The sequence below is a fragment of the Myotis brandtii genome, unplaced genomic scaffold (assembly GCF_000412655.1).
Source record: "Myotis brandtii unplaced genomic scaffold, ASM41265v1 scaffold115, whole genome shotgun sequence".
In the NCBI taxonomy this organism is placed as follows: Eukaryota; Metazoa; Chordata; class Mammalia; order Chiroptera; family Vespertilionidae; genus Myotis; species Myotis brandtii.
Window position 1 is genome coordinate 16,900,821 of NW_005353967.1, and position 18,981 is coordinate 16,919,801.

An 18,981-nucleotide genomic window follows, 5' to 3' on the forward strand; every position below is an offset into this window, starting at 1 on the left:
AGCCAAGTGGGGTGGGGCGGCAGGGAGCCACGGAGGGGTGGGGCGGATGGAGCCAAGTTCCCGGGGGTCTGAGGACAGAAGCCCAGACTGCCAAGAAGGAAGAGGAAGCGGCCACGGGGAGCTCTTCCAATCCCTCTGCACGGACACCCTACCCCAGCCCCTGCACCCCTAGGGGGAACAGGGAGGCTGACTGGACAGGGAGAAGACCCAGCCTCGGGGGTAACCGCAGCCCACACCTCCGACTCCCAATCTCTTCCCCTGCCACCCCTGCCAGGGGTGCCCACAACAATGGCGACGACCCGTCAGCACCCCTGAAACACCCGGGACCCACAGCCCGCCACTGCTGGGCCCCCTCTGCTGGGACCGGGCATGCTCTCCTCCCTACAACTCCAGACCCAGGTGGAGGCAGGCCCCAGTGGCCCCACAGGGTCAGACCCATTCCCCCTGATAGCAGCGGCTCCGGCTCCGTCTCTGCAGCAGAAGCACACTGAACCTCACCAGGCGCCGCGGTTAAACCCGCCCTCCTAGCCCACCTGGCTCCGCCCTGGCTCGGCCCCCACCCCACTCCAGGAGATTGGAGCCCTGCCCTGAGCACCTACAGCTGTGAAACGGCCACATACAATTTAAAAAATGGCACCAAGTAGGGAGGTTTGACAGTTACTCCCCCTTTGGCCTCGCCGCCCCCCTAGTGTCTCCTTACCGCCTCCCCAGCCAGCACCTCCAGGGACGACCACCACTCCAGGGCTGCTGGCCAGAGCCCGCCCGAGGCCTGAGGAACCCTCTGCAAAGCTTTGATAGCTACAGTCCCAGGAAACAATCATGCCCTTCTCCCCTAATCAGCACCTGCTACCTGCAAGCGTACCCGTGAGCTTAAAAATAACAATCCTTTCCCATTTAGACATCACTTACTTGATGAAACATTTCTAGGTTTATTAGTTCAGACCCTCCTCATGACAACCCAGTGAGGTAGGTAGAGAAGAGATTACAATTCCCACGGTATATGCATATGTATTCAGAAATGAAGCTCAGAGAGGAAAAGTGTCAAGCCCAGTGGTTCCCAAGGTGCAGCACACACCCCACAGGGGGGCAATTTGATTTTTAAGTGGGGGCAATTTGAGAATGAGTTAACAGTGAATTTTCTGCATTTCTTATGGTTCTAGGGGGCCTCATCTACAGCGTATCCTACATAATAAAAGGCTAATATGCAAATGACCGAATGGTGGAATGACTGGTCACTATGATGCACACTGACCACCAGGGGGCAGACACTCAATGCAGGAGCTGCCCCCTGGTTGTCAGTGTGCTCCCACAGGGGGAGTGCCATTCAGCCAGAAGCTGGGCTCACGGCTGGCGAGCACAGCGGCAGTGGTGGGAGCCTCTCCCGCCTCTGTGGCAATCTAAGGACATCTGACTGATGGCTTAGTGGGCCTAAGCTGTCAGTCGGACATGTCCTCAGGGCTCCCAGACGCGAGAGGGTGCAGGCCAGGCTGAGGGCCCCCACCTCAGTGCACGAATTTCGTGCACCAGGCCTCTAGTATACATATAATGAACTAATACTCAGCAATAAAAATAAACAAACTACTGATACATGCTACAATAAGGATGAATTTCAAATAATTATGCTCAGAGAAAGAAGCCAGACAAAAATAAATACATATGGTATAATTCCACTTATATAGAATTTTTGGATATGCAAACTAATGTATATGAACAGAAAGCATACCAATAATTGTCTAGACATTGGCATGGGAAGGGAGATGAAGGAGGTGTACAAAAGGACACAAAGAAGCTTTGGGGGTTGATGTATATTGTTTGTGGTCATGGCTACATAGGTGTATACATATGTCAAAACTGTCAAACTGTATACTTTAAATATGTGTATTGTATTGTATGTCAATTACATCTTAATAAAACTGTTAATATGAAAAGTTGTATTAAAATTTAATTATAGCTAGTCCAGAGAATTAACCACAACTGTCAAAATATGAGTTAATGAAACTAATTTACTAAATAAAATGTAATTTGCTCTGGCTAATCTGAGGTAGGTACTACTTAGCAATAAACTGGTTGACAGGCAAGCAAACAGGAACAGTAAGGAATCTGAGATCAAGCTACTAATTTGGTCTTTAAACTATAGTTTGAAGCTTTAAATGTTTGTGTGTTTTTTTACTCCTAACTTATAAGTAAAGCTTGCTAACTAGGAAAATCCCAATTACCCAGAGATGGAAAGGGTTGAAAACATAGGTCATTCAGATTAAATTCCAGTTAGCCTGGATTGATATGTTAGATGGTCATAAGAAAGAAAGCATTCCTGGACTCTGCAATCTTTGCCACTCTGAATTCCTCTTTCAAAAAGTGAAAGTGGGGAGGGAGGAGAGGAAGCCTCTTTTGTCAGCATTTCTAGCAGAACCTTTTTTCCTTTCCTTTACTTTTATGCATATGTGATACTGTTTTCAGTGGGTCACATTTATGCAAACTCCAAGTCACTTTTTTTTGTAAAAACAAACTCAGCCCTGGCTAATTTTCTCAGTGGTTAGAGCACCCGCCCTCTGACCAAAGGGTCGCAGATTTGATTCCCGGTCAAGGGCATGTACCTCAGTTACAGGTTCAATATCCAGCCCCAGTCAGGGAGTGCAGGAGGCAACCAATCGATGTCTCTCTCTCTCTCTCTCTCCCCCTTCCTCCTTTCCACTCTCTCTCTCTAAAATCAAACAAACAAACAATGGAAAAAATATCTTGGGGTAAGGATTAAAAAAACACACACACAGAAAAACAACAAAGTTTCTATGGAAGATGAATTATACTTATCTCTTATCAGGGGAAGCTTCAGCAGTACACTGGTAGTTTCCAAAATTTTGGAATCAAAGCCAGCTCCAGCTTACTATTTTTATGTTGCTCTTAAATCCTTCCTGGTGCAATATAATTTCGGTCTGAGAGCCCACAGATACTTGTGACTAAAATGTATAGGGAAATTCTAGAAGCATGATTTTATTTGCTAAGAATACAATGGTTGTGGTCCCTCCATTCAAGAAGCCCAGTCAAACCCCATTTCACTAGTTGGAGGTAAATGCCTACACTATGCAACAGCAAAGTTTATTCACTTTTAAAATTTAGATCATTTTAGAGAAAAAAAAAGATACCTGTGTTTTGAATTCCAAAATGTTATTTCCTGGATTAATTCTTCCTAGTGCTATCAGATCCTTTATCTGCATACGCTTCTTTTTAGGAGCTGTGCTGTAGTTTAAAGGCTTTTTTGCAGTATGCTGAGGGCCAGACCCAGAGGAGGTGGTGCTCTGACTGTCATTTGCATATGGAAGAGCAAAAGCTGAATTTTTAAGATATGGTTTCATCTGATGCCCCATATCACTGCCTAAGTCATCAATATCTTGATGTGTCAGGGTTTCTGATGCCCTCCTAGGTGGTTGCTGGGAAGCTGTTCTCTTGTTTCCTCTTTTTGGATCATAATTGGAAAGAGTCTGACCACAAATACCAGTGGATGAATGGGCATTTGGGACAAGTACACTTGTGGTTTCTGATGTATTGAATGGGCCAGTTAGTGCTGAAGGACTATAGGATTCATGACCTTTGGCTGTATGTGTTGTAAGATCATTTTCTTTTTGTAAATACTCTGCTTGAGCAATAAAAGCAACAGATTGGGATGGTAATTTAATCTTCTTAGTGCCATCTGAAGGTCTGGATTCTGAAAACTCATCCAAGGAACAGTCACTGACATTTCGTCTAGAATTCAGCTTAATTTCAGAAAATTCTTCCCCTCTCACTGTCTCTAAATTTAGACAAGTGTTGATATTTTGGCTGTCGTTCCATGTTTCCAGAGACAACTGTGATTCCTGTATGCTTTCACAAACAGAGCTGGCAGGAGAAAATGAACCCGCCTGGGGCTGCACTGAATTTTCCAGGCTGGTAAGCTCTTGGCTGTCCTTTTCACAAGAGATCTCTGAGCTGGATGGCAGTTTCCTCAAACTAAGACCAGACACAGATGTAACATTCTTATAGTTTTGAATTTTCTGGCTTATTTTTTTCTGTTTTTTTGCCACAGCTAAAAGGCTCTTCTGTCTCATGGCCAAGTTAGCCAGTTGTTCTCTCAGGACACCATGCTTAAATGATTCTATGGAAACCCTATAGTAAGAAACAGAAGAAACAAAAATACAAACAAAGTAAAAAGCTTTTTTAAAAGCAGTCATTTGCACTTTAAAGATACTTTCTTTGGATTTAAATTTGACCACCACAAAGTACACAAGGTTCTGTCTTTGTAAATGCATTTTCTTTGAGAGGAAACTGACTCTTAAGGTAAGTGAGTTTGCCTTTCTAAGGAGGTGGCAGTGTGGTTATCCACATTTATACCCACATTTATATTCAGATCATTATTTAGCAGTTGTGAGTCAACCCTAACAGAAACAAAACTTGGGTAGTCTATCCGGATATCTACTAGTCTTTTACTTGGAAGCTAGCAATTGGTGGCCGAGGAGGAACACCATTCTTTACGTTTCAAGTTTGGTTACCTGTTTACAGTGGAAAAGTGTATAAAGAAGTAAAATTTGGAAGTTTCACTCAAGTTCCCTTAATTTTAGAAGAGTGAGATTGTTTTGTGAATAATTATGCCTGAGCTAATCTGAGAAATTCAGTTCAACAAGTAATTACTGTAATTGTACTGAGCATTTTCAAGTCCAGAGGGACTACTCAGACAAGCATTAACCCATATGCCTCCCCCAAACCCAATCTCTCAGGGGTGGAGGACTAAGTGGGAGAAAATGGCTTGCCCACACCTCTGTTTTTTGGTTATATTCCACAGTTACCACCTTCTGGACATCCTGTGACACCATGTTTCCAGTCGTTCTCAACCTTTTTGTTCTCAGGACTATTTTATACCCCTAAAAATTATTGAGAAACCCAAAGAGCTTTTGTTTATATGGGTTATATCTATCAATATTCACTGTTTGGAAAATAAAACTGAAAAAATTTAAAAACACAAGAATACCCAAGCACACATTCCATTAGCTATTAGAGTGATGATGTCATCACACACTATGTGGCCTAAATAAAATTCCATTATACACTCATGAGAGAATGAGAGCAAAAAAGGGCAAATAACATTTTAGTATTCTTAAAAAATAGTTCTGACTTCATAGACCCCTTGAAATAGTGTCAGGGATCCTTAGGAACCACCCATTAAGAGCAGCTGTTCTAAGGAAAGCAGTAAAATAGATATCTGTTTTTTCTGTCACAGTTTAGAGTTGTTGCTGCTAAACTCCAAGTATACTGGGTATTAAAGTAGATGTAAGTGTAAGAAACAGAAAGGATAAATCAGATTAACAAACAACTGATAGCATAAAATGCAAGAAAATAAAGAAAAAAGAATTTATTTAACAATATCACATTTTAAACTATGTGAAACAGAGGCTTCGGACAAAATGGCAGCATAGGTAAATGCGATACTCAAATCTTTCCACAATCATATAAAAAATACAACTAGCCCTGGCCGGTTTGGCTCAGTGGATAGAGCGTCAGCCTGCAGACTGAAGGGTCCCAGGTTCGATTCTGGCCAAGGGCATATGCCCGGGTTGCAGGCTCTATCCCCAGTGAGGGGCGTGCAGGAGGTGGCCGAACAATGATTCTCTCTCATCATTGATGTTTCTATGTCTCTCTCCCTTTCCCTTCCTCTCTGAAATCAATAAAAATATATATTTTAAAAAAATAATAAAATAAAATAAAAAATACAACTAATCTTTAGAACAACCATCATTCAGAACTGCCTGAAATTTAGCTGAATGAAAGTTCCACAACTAGGGAATTAAAGAAGCCCCATAGAGACCGGTAGGAGGGGTGGAGGCATGGAACAGGCTGGTGTGGCAGTTTTTAATTGGGAGGGATATCTTGGCTACAGAGATTCCCCCTGAGGAGTGAGGGATGCCAGCCCCATATCAGACCTCTAGCCCAGGGTTCCAGAGCTGAGAAAAGAAGTCTCTATAACTTTGGGTTGTAAAAACCAGCAGTGATTATGACTGAGTGACATGGAGGCTGCTGGAGTCCTGGGCAGTTCCTCTTAAAGGGCCCACATATTAACTTATTTGGACTTATTCCCTCTGAGCTATCTCATTGGGGCAGCAGCTTGAAAGGAACCAGGGACATACAGGGAGTAACTAAATTGTCTGGCATCAGTGCAAGAGCTGGGGGAGAAGCTTTCTCCCAGATAAAAGTGCTGGCAGAGGCCACTGTTCCTTTGCTGAGCCCTTCCCCAACAGAGCCGACAGATGGGTGCCAAGTCTGAGTCTCCATCAATTTGGATCACATTTTTCACTCCATCCTGGTGATTCCCTGTGACCCTGCCCTACCCAACTTGGGGGCTTATCCAAGCCATTTCCAGTGGCTTTTCCATACAACTGTCCTCTCTTGCCTCAGAGGACAGGCTTTCCTAAAATCTCTCAAACAAGCAGCAACTGGCCTCAGTGTACCTCATATCTCTTGCTAAGTAGCCCCAGGCCTGGCACTAGCTGCAGCCTGCCTTGGCTCAGAGCTTGGCCTCTTCTGGGTACCTCCAAACTCCAAGTAGCAGCCATCTGCAGATAACTCTGTAGCTCATGCCAGGTGGGCCCAGGCAAGGTACCAGAACCTCCCTGGAGGCCCCAGAGTCAGTGCACTCAGTGGACAGCTTCAGACCATACTGAATTACAACGCTATCACCTCCATGAGTGATACACTCAAGGAAGCTCCCATAAGACTGTCAGGTGATTTCTTAACAGAAACTTTGCAGGCCAGAAGAGAGTGTCAAGAAATACTCAAAACAATGAAAAGCAAGGACCTACAACCAAGATTACTCTACCCAGCAAGGTTATCATTTAGAATTAAAGGTCAGATAAAGAGCTTCCCAGACAAGAAAAGTCAAAGGAGTTCACTGCCACCAAACCAGTATTACATGAAATGTTAAAGGGTCTTCTTTAAGAAGAAGAAGAACAAAAAAGATAAAAAATATGACCAACATAATGGCAATAAATACATATCTATCAACAATTGAATCAAAAAATAAAAATAAATGAACAAGCAGAACAGAAACAGACTCATAGATACAGAGAACATTTTGATGGTTGCCAGATGGGAAGGGGATTGATGAGATGGATGAAAAAGGTGAAGGGATTTAGAAGTATAAATTAGTAGTTATAGTATATTCATGGGGATGTAAAGTACAGCACAGGGAATATAGTCAATAACATTCTAATAACTATATATAGTATCAGATGGGTATGAGATTTTTCAGGAAGATCACATAGTAAGTTTTATAATGTCTAATCACTGATGTGTACACCTGAAACTAATCTAATATTGTATGTCAACTGTAATTGAAAAATAAAAAATGATTAAAAGTAAAAATAAATTAAAAAATAAAACTATGTGAAACAAAGAGTTCAGGCACAAAATAAAAGTGCTCTTTAGTTTGTAAGATTTTGAGGCTTACAGCAATTTTAATAAGGATTTACACTTAAAACCCTAACTGATCAGGAATTTCCAAAATTCTAAGTATCTTGTTAATCAGAGGATGTAAGAAAAATTGAAGCTAGCCTTCTCCAAAGTCCCCTAGAAAATGCCAGGTGGGCCCAGGCAAGGCACCGGAACCTCCCTGAAGGCCCCAGAGTCATTGCACTCAGTGGACAGCTTCCTTTATTCAATTCCCCATCTGTAGGTCTTATAAGCTCATTGGCTTTATAGAAAGGAATTTATGATACTTATTCACTAAAGAGTAAAGAAAAATGGGGATAAAGATAGATTTATAATAAAAATAAAAACTGATTTTAAAATAAGTTCAGAAAAAAATCTGAATATGCAATGGATGCCAAAGGATTATAAGACAAGAATATAAAGGAAAAGAAATATTACATGTGAATAAAGAATAGGGTCAAAAATATATCTGCATATTCATTGCAGCATTATTCACAACAGTTAAGACATGGAAACAATTTAAGTGTCCATCAATGAATAAAGAAAATGTAACACACATACAGTGGAATATTATTTAGCCACAAAAAGAAGGAAATCCTGCCATTTGTGATAACATGGATGGACTTTGAGGGCATTATGCTAAGTGAAAGTCAAACAAAAAAACAAATACCCTATGATCTCACCTATATATGATATATATAGATATATAGATATTCTGAGAACAAGAGGTGGGGGGCAGGAGGTGGCTGATATAAGTGAAGGTGGTCAAAAAGTACAAACATCCAGTTATAAAATAAATAAGTCATGGGGATGTAATGCACAGCATGGTGGTTACAGTTAATAATACTGTATTGTATATTTGAAAGTTCCTAAGATCTTAAAAGTTCTCATCACAAGAAAAAAAAATAGATAATGCCCAAACAAGAAAATATCTACACTAATAAAAGACAAAGATGCTAATTGACTGTACCTTCACTACACCCACCAGCCAATCAGAAGAGTACGCAAATTAACCCAACAAAGATGGTGGTTAATTTGCATACACAGGTGCCCAGTGAAGACTGAAGACAGTGTAGAACAGGGGTGGGCAAACTTTTTGACTCGAGGGCCACAATGGGTTCTTAAACTGGACCGGAGGGCCGGAACAAAAGCAGGGATGGAGAGTTTGTGTGAACTAATATAAATTCAAAGTAAACATCATTTCATAAAAGGGTACAGTCTTTTTTTTTTTTTTAGTTTTATTCATTTCAAACGGGCCAGATCTGGCCCGCGGGCCGTAGTTTGCCCACGGCTGGTGTAGAAGGAAGCCAAGCACTGCAGAAGGGAGCCAAGAGGCGGAGAAGGGAACGGATTGGAGGTAGCAGAGATAGGAGCAGAGCTGAGGTAGCGGACACGAGAGGGGGCGAAGTGGTGGAGAAGGGAGGGAGCCGAGGCGGTGGACACGGGAGGAAGCGAGGCAGTGGAAAAGGGAGGAAGCGAGGTAGTGGAGAAGGGAGGAAGCGAGGCAGCGGAGAAGGGAGGAAGTGAGGCAGCAGAGAAGGAAGGGAGCGAAGCAGTGGAGACGGGAGGGAGCCAAGGGCAAAGCGGCGAAGGGAAGGAGCGAGGCAGCGGAGAAGGGAGCTATGGTCTCAGGAAGCCCTATTCTTGCAGGAATAGGCCCGAGGAAGCCCTATTCTTGCAGGAATCTTCCTGCAACAGGCCTCTAGTCCTATATAATAAAAGCCTAATATGCTAAGTGTCCAGTCATCCGGTCGTCTGTTCAACCAATCAAAGTATAATATGCTAATGATATGCTAAGGCCACTCAACTGCTCTCTATGACATGCACTGACCACTAGGGGGCAGACAGTCAACCGGTCGACCAGTTGCTATGTCATGCACTGACCACCAGGGGGCACTCTGACCAGTAAGTTAGCTTGCTGCTGGGGTCCAGCAGATCAGGACTGAGCGAGATGGGCAGGACACGCCCTGGAGCTCTCCCACAGTCCCTCCTTGGCTGGCCAACCTCCCGTGTCCCTCCCCAGCCCTGATCGTGCACCGGTGGGGTCCCTTGGCCTGGCCTGCGCCCTCTTGCAATCCAGGACCCCTCAGGGGATGTCAGAGAGCTGGTTTTGGCCCGATCCCGCAGGCCAGGCTGAGAGACCCCACTGGTGCACAAATTCATGCACCGGGCCTTTAGTATAACATCTTTCTCAACCAAGGATGAGAAGCCCTAGCCAGTTCCGCTAAATGTATAGAGCATCGGCTTATGGACTGAAGGGTCCTGGGTTCAATTCTGGTCAAGGGCAAGTACCTCAGTTGCAGGCCCCAGGCCTGGTAAGGGCTCATGCACTGGTAAGGGCATGTGCAGGAGGCAACCAATCAATGTGTTTCTTTCACATGGGTATTTCTCTGTCTTTCCCTCTTTCTTACACTATTTCTAAAAATCAATGGAAAAAATATCCTCAGGTGAAGATTAAAAAAAAAAAAAAAGGACGAAATGAGGTATATAACCCATATAATCAGGATAAAACTCCTTAAGAACCCTGAGAACTTAGAAGTACATAAAACAAATAAATATACATAATTAAACTGCTTAGGGGAACAACATCTGTAATAGCAAAAAAAAAAAAAAAAAAGTTTAATGTAAAAAAATTGAGTTTACTAAGGAAAACAATTTATTTTGGGGATTCATGACCAGAAAGGCTTTCATAAAATTCTTGGCTGTAGACAAGTTTTCTACAACTTTTGGTTTCCTGAATATTTCTAGTAATGAAGAAAAATATCTTTCTGGGAAGTACAATTCCCTGTGGAGGTAATAGATTAGATAAAGTTATTTTTTGGTCCTAAGCAACAGTCTTAAGAATTTGTATTCTAAGAAATTCTAGGCCTAACTATTATAGCTAAAAATGTATAAATTCTAATAACTTTAACACACTCCTATTTTTTCCACTCACCTGTATTTTTTAGCCAGATCATCCCTTTCTGCCTTCTGTTTGGCAAGCACATTATCCATAATCTCTTTTATCTCTAACATCTTTTCAGTGTATTGTTCTAGAAACACAGTAATAAAGTAAAAAGTCAGTTAACTGAGAGATAGCAAATGTTGAATTTGGTCACATAGGACTCAGCCTTGCTGTTAATTTTAAAAAGTTATTATTTCCTTACCCTTTTCCCCAATATCAGTGGTCCAGATATATAAATCAAGGCTTAATGACTTACATCACCATATGGAAGTACCCTAACATCTATAGGTAAGAACACTGTACCAAGAAAGAGCCAGCCAGCTTGAGTTCTAATCCTGCTACCCTATTGACTAATCTGAAACGGGGCAAGTCACATGACCTCTATGGTCAGCTTCCTTATCTGTGAAATGAGTGGGGTAAAGGAAGATAAATAGGAAGGTAAGTATTTTGCCTATTAAAATATTTACTTTTTAAATGCAAAACAAAATACATTATCGTTGTAAAAAATAATTTCAAACAATATGAATGTTTACCCAGAGGAAAAGTAAGAGTATCCCACTCACCCCCCTGCTTCACCTCTATTTTACTTTATAAAAGAGACTGCTGTAAATGCTTTGTAGTAGTGTATATATTTGTGTGTACATATCCTATCTAATAAAAGACAAAAAGGGTAATTGACCGTACCTTCGCTATGCTTCACATTGGCTAATCAGGGTGATATGCAAATTAACCGCCAATAAAGATGGCGGGTAATTTGCATACATAGGCTCCAAGCGGTGGAGGCAAGCCAAACGGCCCCGAAGCTGACCGAGCAGCGAGGCCTCACGCCCCCGGGATCAGCGGAGCTGGGAGGCCTCACTGCCCCGGGAAGGGAAGGCCTAATGCACGAATCTCTTCGTGCAACAGGCCTCTAGTTAAATATATTTATGTAATGTATTGTTATATATATATATTTATACTATAAAACTACATATGTGTGTTTAAAAATAATAATTGTGTGTCCTGATTGGTTTGGCTCAGTGGATAGAGTGTCGGCCTGGGGACTGAAGGGTCCCAGGTTCGATTCTAGTCAGGGGCATGTACCTTGGTTGCGGGCACATCCCCAGTGGGGGTTGTGCAGAAGGCAGCTAATCAATGTTTCTCTCTCATCGATGTTTCTGACTCTCTATCCCTCTCCCTTTCTCTCTGTAAAAATCAATAAAATATATACTGAAATAAAAAAAATCAAAAAATCAAAAAAATAATAATAATAATTGTGCTGTCAGTTCTTGCTCTTTATTCTTAACACTTAGAGAGGGCTATATAAAATTAAAGGTCACTTATAGATCTATATAAAGTAAGTTTTGTAATAATTAAAATTTTCCTACTTTCTTCTATTACCTCCTAAGTAAAGGTATCATGCACTCCCCCAGCCCCATCATAAACTCACAGGATGTACACATAAATACCAATTATTTCCAAATACAGAGTCCCAAGTAGGAAATTGAAACTTAGATTTGATTTCTTTTAAGATCATCTTTTAAGATCATCTGCTATTCATTTCACTTTTGGTACTGTTCCCTTATGTTTTTGACTAATTTTTTAGACCAATGCATATTTTCTATATAATTTAACTAGAGAAAATCAGTAGTGAGAAATAACATGAAGTTCATGGTTGGAATTAGTTCCAGAACCTGCCTTTGCAAATTAGACAAATGATTTGATAAGTATAGAATAAGTGTTTCCAGAGTAGTTTTTGATTCCTCAAAAGGGTTAGTGTCACAATGTGATGCATGTGCTAACAAAGGGGGGAATGTCTATGATCATTAAGAATTTAGCCTGGCCAGCGTGGCTCAGTGGTTGAGCGTTGACCTATGAACCAGGAGGTCATGGTTCAATTCCCAGTCAGGGCACATGCCACCGTTGCGGGCTAGTTCCCCAGTAGGGGCATGCAGGAGGCAGCTGATCAATGATTCTCTCTCATCATTGATGTTTCTATCTAACTCTCTCTCCCTCTCCCTTCCTCTCTGAAATCAATAAAACTATATTTTTTAAAAAGAAGCTGTGGTTTTACATCATGGAATACTATGTAGCAGTAAAAAAGAAGAATCTCTTACCCTTTGAGACAGCATGGAGGGACCTGGAGAGTATTATGCTAAGTGAAATAAGCCAGTCAGAGAAAGACAAGTACCACATGATTATATTTACCTGCATCTTCGGGGGTTCTTATTTCAAACTCCAATAAAATTTCCTGTTTTTCCTCTATATCTTCTAGAATGGCACTTATGGTCTTATGCTATCAAATAAAAATATTAAAACTTCATTATAAGAAAGTAGGTATTTCTCTCTGATATGCAATTGACAAATGCACAATAAAAGTGCCAAAGAAAGTGTTATTAAAAATACTCATTTCCCTTTATATTCAAAATGTAGTCATGCTTTGTTTAACCTTAAGTGTATAAATACTGCATATTTGAGGGAAAAAATAAACTGAAATATATCTTGATTTAAGTAGTAGTTCTATTCCTGGAAAATAGAATGTAAGAGTAGCAACCATTTAAAGAATCATAATTTTTCATTGACTTCTGTCATAATTATAGGTGTAGGAGAAAAAACAATAACTCAGCACATAATAGTTAAAGATAACATATATCAACAAGTTCACTTTAAAGCCTTATGACTATCATTGCACCCGATTAAAATATCACATATGATATTAGAAATACAAAACATTACTTTCAAAAACTCAGAATGGGGATTTAAGACCACATCTTTATATCCTTGTTAGTATTAATCTTCCTTCCTGGAACGTCTTCAATTTATTCTGCCCAGATCCCTCCCTTCTTATGAGAGATGGAGTAATAAAAGTGAACTCTTGAACCAAACTGTCTGGCTGTGAATTCTGACTCCATCTCTTCCTGGCTGGTGACTCCAGCAGGTCATTTATCCTTCCTGCTTGAAATGAGTAACATACGTGAAGTGGTTAGGACAGTGCCAGCACAAAGTAAGAAATACTGCTTATTATTATTATATAAAACCCACCTCATACACAAAACCTCTTAATCCACACTGATTTTTCCTTTCTCAGAATTACTTAACAATTTCAGTGCTACAGAATTTAGTATGCATGTCTTACAAATTCTATTTCTCCATCAAGATAATGAGATCTTGTCATCAGGAGCATAGTTTTTATATTTACATGTGGTTTCCACACTATTGGATGTAAAGTTGTTGCTCAATAGATAACAACTGAAGGACTGGCTCATATTACCCATCCTTTAATATATTCTCAATACACATTAATTTTTACAATGTGTAGGTTCTCAAAGCCTTCTGAAGTATGTCGCTCTGAAATTTTACTTTGGTGTCCAGAAGGGATATGGAAAATGCACATAATAAAACCATCCAACTATGTGGAAAAACAATCTCATTGCTGTCCTTTATAAAATGAATCAAAACTAAACTACAAAATATAAACATGCAAAACAAACAAACAATGAGATTTACTTCTTTGTACATTGAATGGCTATGGTAATAAAACTAAAGGACTGAATTTGTGTCCAGGCTAAGCCTCTACCTACAGATTCAAATAAAACAACTTCTGATGCTGACTTTCCTTTGTTTGCCGTATATTGTTCATGCACGTAGTCTCAGCCACCCTTGGCCATAAGCTTTCACTCCACACTAGTTCCATATTCCACCCTGGAGGATCCAGCACAATCTTCCCTCCAAGACCCCCTTCTTAGTCCTTCATTATTGCTTATATTAAAACACACACACAACAAAACAAAAAAACCTAACCTAGACTTGTCTTTGGAACAAACAGCTTTACAGTTTATATCCTGCTTACTATAAAGCTTCACTATGATTTTATTCCAGACTTGCGATTTTTACTGTGGCAGGATCATCTTTGCCTCTGACACCTCTTTTAAATTTTGTATAACATAGCACAGTGGCATATGATAGGCTCTGGAGCCAGACTACCGGAGTTTAATTCTGGCATAGCTACTTAATAGAAATGTAATTTTAAAAAAATGTTCTTATTAATTTCAGAGAAGGAAGGGAGAGGGAGAGAGAGATAGAAATATCAAGGAATAGAGAGAATCATTGATCGGCTGCCTTCTGCACACCCCGGATTGGGGACTGAGCCCACAACCTGGACATGCACCCTGACAGGGAATCAAACCAAGACCTCCTAAATCAGGGTTCACCCTCAACCACTGAGCCACACCAGCCAGGCTAGAAATGTAATTTTGGATTAGGTTACTTAACCTCTCTTACTTTAGCTTCCTCGTCTATAAGGAAGAAAATAATGACAATAACAGAACCTACCTAGAAGGGTTATTATGATGACTAAATGTGTTAATAAAGTACTTAGAGGACAGCTTGCCATATGATAGGTACTCAGTGAATGTCAGTTGTTATTATTATTATTATTATTATTATTTCTGTATTTATTTTATGACAGAGAAGGAGGCTGCCTACATGCTATGATCTGAAGGTAGTACCAAGGTAAAATGATCTCATTTCCTTTGTGGCCACAGAGTTACCCCTCATTGGAAATTTTGAAATTTTCAATATTTAAAACCAATTTTACATTTAAAGTCCTCATATTTCTTTTGAGTTTTTCTTTTTTGTGAAGTTGGTTTTCTTTAGACTGCTATATCTCCATTTTCTGAGGTGTGGCATCTAAAACTATATACATTTTTCCTGAAGCAAATACCCTACCCATAGTTAGTAACAATAGTGTTTTTTCATAATGTTCTAATATTGACATGAAAATATACCTTTAAGTCACATTATCATGTAAATGCTGGACAAAATACAAGCTTTAAACACATACACACACACACACACACACACACACACCTAAAAATGGAAAAGGAAAGGAAAATTCCCTGGTGCCAGAAATTAAGCTAGCAATGGTCCATGTGGGATTTGGAACACAGGTATTAGGAGTTAGGTTTTTAATGCCCATGCAGGAATAGGAGATAAGCTCAAGCCCATTTGAGGAGGGAATTATAATGCAGTTCCTGCATAAAGTTAGTGGCCCAGAGTGGGTACGTTTTAGGTTAGATTAAGGATTAGAAAAACTTGTCACCCATCCAGGCTTTAGGTAGAAAAGTAGAGACCTACTTTTGTCACACATGTATATGAGAACTATATTTATACAATGTGTGGTTAGAAAACCAAAAAGGGAAATTAGCATAAAAATTGGTGTGCAACTGACAAACCTCTAGGGCCCTTTCAAAAGCAAATTTTAAATAGGAAGCCTACACTCACCAAAATTCCCACAGCAAACAACCATCACTGAAGTGAGATTAGAATAAAAAAAATTACAAACCACATGAAAAATCATGTTATCATGAAAAAGAGTCAGGAAGAGAGTTTAAAATTCCTTTAAAAATGTTTGAAAATATTTTATAAAATAATATCAATATTGTAAGGCAAGAGCAGAAAAGTCTTTGTTTTATTTTTTTTTAAATATTTGAAAAGGAAACAATTTCTAGAAATAAAAAAGTCATTAAAATTAAAGACTCAATATATAGGTTGAATAAATTATAAATATTTGAGGAGAAAAATAATGAATTGAAAGAGAAATCAAAGGAAATCACCCAGAATATAATACAAAGAGTTCAAGATATAGAAAATAAAAAACATATTAGGAGATACAGAGATGGGCCTAACAGACATCTAAATAAGAGTTTCAAAAAAAAGAGAATACTGAGGCTGGAGGAGAGGCAATATTCAATGATATAAGGGCTGAGAGGAATATAAATGAGAAATGTCTTCAGATAAAGGAGCATGCCTAGTCCTGACTATAATTAATAAAAACACATCCATATTTAGAATGTAAAAGAATAAGAGAAAAATTTTAAAAACTGCAAGATTAAAAAATAGATTATCTACAAAGAAATGAAAAGTTGACTTTTCATTTATTGCAACAGATACCAGGAAACAATGCAAAATATTTCAAAGTGCTAAGGCAAATACAATTTAGCTTTGAAATCGACTTAAAATATTTAAGGAGGATTTCCGAGCAAGATGGCGGCATAGGTAAACACCAGAGACTGCTGCCGCAAAAAACCACTTCAAAAATACAACTAAAAGACGGAACGGACATCACCCAGAACCACAGGAAGGCTGGCTGAGGAGAGACTTTTCAACTAGAAGGAAAAATAACAGCACACCGAGGCTCAGAGGAGGCGCAGTGTGGAAAATACTCAGGTGCGGAGGTGCGCGCGCAAAGCGGGCTGGTGGCTGAGAGCGCGGTTGTCGTTTTCGGTCAGGGGGGAGTCTCAGACTCTGAGCTCCAGATACGGGCGAATCGCTGGGGACTCGGACCCAAACGGGAGAAGCGGGAGTGTCTGGCATCAGTTGGAAGGCAGCTTTCCCTCCGAGGTTTGCAGCGGTTCCGGGGGTTCTGAGAAGCAGAGCCTCTGGGAACAGGACTGAGGGCACCATAACGGCTCCCTCCGCCCGCCCTGTTGAGCCCGCCCCGCCCAAGCCCTGCGCAGAGCCATTTGCCGGATCGCCTCAGGCAAAGAAAGGCTAGATCTCCAGAGGACAGAAGTTTTCCCGCGGCAGACACAGCTGATTCTCACAGCCAGTCGGCCTGGTGGTCAAGTGGTCAAATTATTAACTACAACAATCAAGGCTCAACTAGAACAAGACTGCGCACAAAGACCACTAGGGGGTGCACCAAGAAAGCATAAAAAATGCGGAGACAAAAAAACATGACAGAAATGGAGGATATAGAGCTAAAAATCGCAATTTTGAGGGCTTGCAAAAATGTGCTAGAAGCTGTCAATAAACTTGAGGAGAGAGTCACGAAAACTAATGAGACCCTCGATGCTATGATAAAGAACCAACTAGAAATTAAGCATACACGGACTGAAATAAAGAATATTATACAGACACCCAATAGCAGACCAGAGGAGCGCAAGAATCAAGCCAAAGATTTGAAATGCGAAGAAGCAAAAAACACCCAACCGGAAAAGCAAAATGAAAAAAGAATCCGAAAATACGAAGATAGTGTAAGGAGCCTCTGGGACAGCTTCAAGCGTACCAACATCAGAATAATAGGGGTGCCAGAAGATGAGAGACAGCAAGATATTGAAAACCTATTTGAAGAAATAATGGCAGAAAACTTCCCCCACCTGGTGAAAGAAATGGACTTACAGGTCCAAGAAGCGCAGAGAACCCCAAACAAAAGGAATCCAAAGAGGACCACACCAAGACACATCATAATTAAAATGCCAAGAGCAAAAGACAAAGAGAGAATCTTAAAAGCAGCAAGAGAAAGAGACTCAATTACCTACAAGGGAATACCCATACGACTGTCAGCTGATTTCTCAACAGAAACTTGGCAGGCCAGAAGGGAATGGCAAGAAATATTCAAAGTGATGAATACCAAGAACCTACAACCAAGATTACTTTATCCAGCAAAGCTATCATTCAGAATTGAAGGTCAGATAAAGAGCTTCACAGATAAGGAAAAGCTAAAGGAGTTCATCACCACTAAACCAGTATTATACGAAATGCTGAAAGGTATCCTTTAAGAAGAGGAAGAAGAAAAAGGTAAAGATACAAATTGTGAACAACAAACATGCATCTATCAACAAGTGAATCTAAGAATCAAGTGAATAAATAATCTGATGTACAGAATGAACTGGTGATTATAATGAATCAGGGACATAGAAAGGGAATGGACTGACTATTCTTGGGGGGGAAAGGGGAATGGGAGATGCGGGAAGAAACTGGACAAAAATCGTGCACCTATGGATGAGGACAGTGGGTGGGGAGTGAGGGCGGAGGGTGGGGCGGGAACTGGGAGGAGGGGAGTCAGGGGTTTAAGGAGTAGCCTTTGCCAGTTTGGCTCAGTAGATAGAGCGTTGGCCTGTGGACTGAAGGGTCCCCAGTTCAATTCCAGTCAAGGGCACATGCCCAGGTTGTGGGCTCGATCCCCAGTAGGGGTATGCAGGAGGCAGCCAATCAATGATTCTCTCATCATTGATGTTTCTATCTCTCTCTCCCTCTCCCTTCCTCTCTGAAATCAATAAAAACATATTAATAATATATTTAAGGTATAAATTAGATGATTAATCATAATTTGGGTTCAATGAATGACATTTTCCCTCTCTACACTAATAGAAAGTATGTAAGAGAAGCCCAATCAACATAGTCTTATTCAGCCCTAGCTGGTTTGGCTCAATGGATAGAGCATCAGTGTGAGGACTGAAGGGTCCCAGGTTCGATTCTGGCCAAGGGCACATGCCTGGGTTGCGGGCTCGATCCCCAGTAGGGGGTGCGCAGGAGGCAGCCAATCAATGATTCTCTCTCATCATTGATATTTCTCTCTCTCTCTCCTTCTCCCTTCCTCTCTAAAATCAATAAAATATATTTTTAAAAAAACATAGTCTTATTCAAAATGATATTTCACTGAGGATACTACTTTGCTTAAGAAGTAAGTTAGGATCTAGTATGCTTTGGTTTTTTTGTCAAAGTAAGGATATATATCTTATCAATATATATTTTATTGAGAAACTAGTGTGTTATTTTTGCAAAAATATACCTTTATATGAAAGGTTTCAGATATGGCAAACACT

The 18,981-nt window shown here is 40.5% G+C and overlaps 1 protein-coding gene across 1 annotated transcript in view; it reads right to left on the reverse strand.

Moving 5' to 3' along the window:
* Positions 1-18,981, reverse strand: part of ANKRD31 (ankyrin repeat domain 31) — a 150,344-nt gene that overhangs the window by 18,240 nt on the left and 113,123 nt on the right. Inside the window, exons 20-22 of the mRNA XM_014549846.1 lie at positions 12,581-12,668; positions 10,385-10,481; positions 3,141-4,137 (exon numbers count right to left, since the gene is read on the reverse strand). Of these exons, the coding sequence (XP_014405332.1) occupies positions 3,141-4,137; positions 10,385-10,481; positions 12,581-12,668 (1,182 nt within the window). The remainder of the gene's footprint in view (positions 1-3,140; positions 4,138-10,384; positions 10,482-12,580; positions 12,669-18,981) is intronic.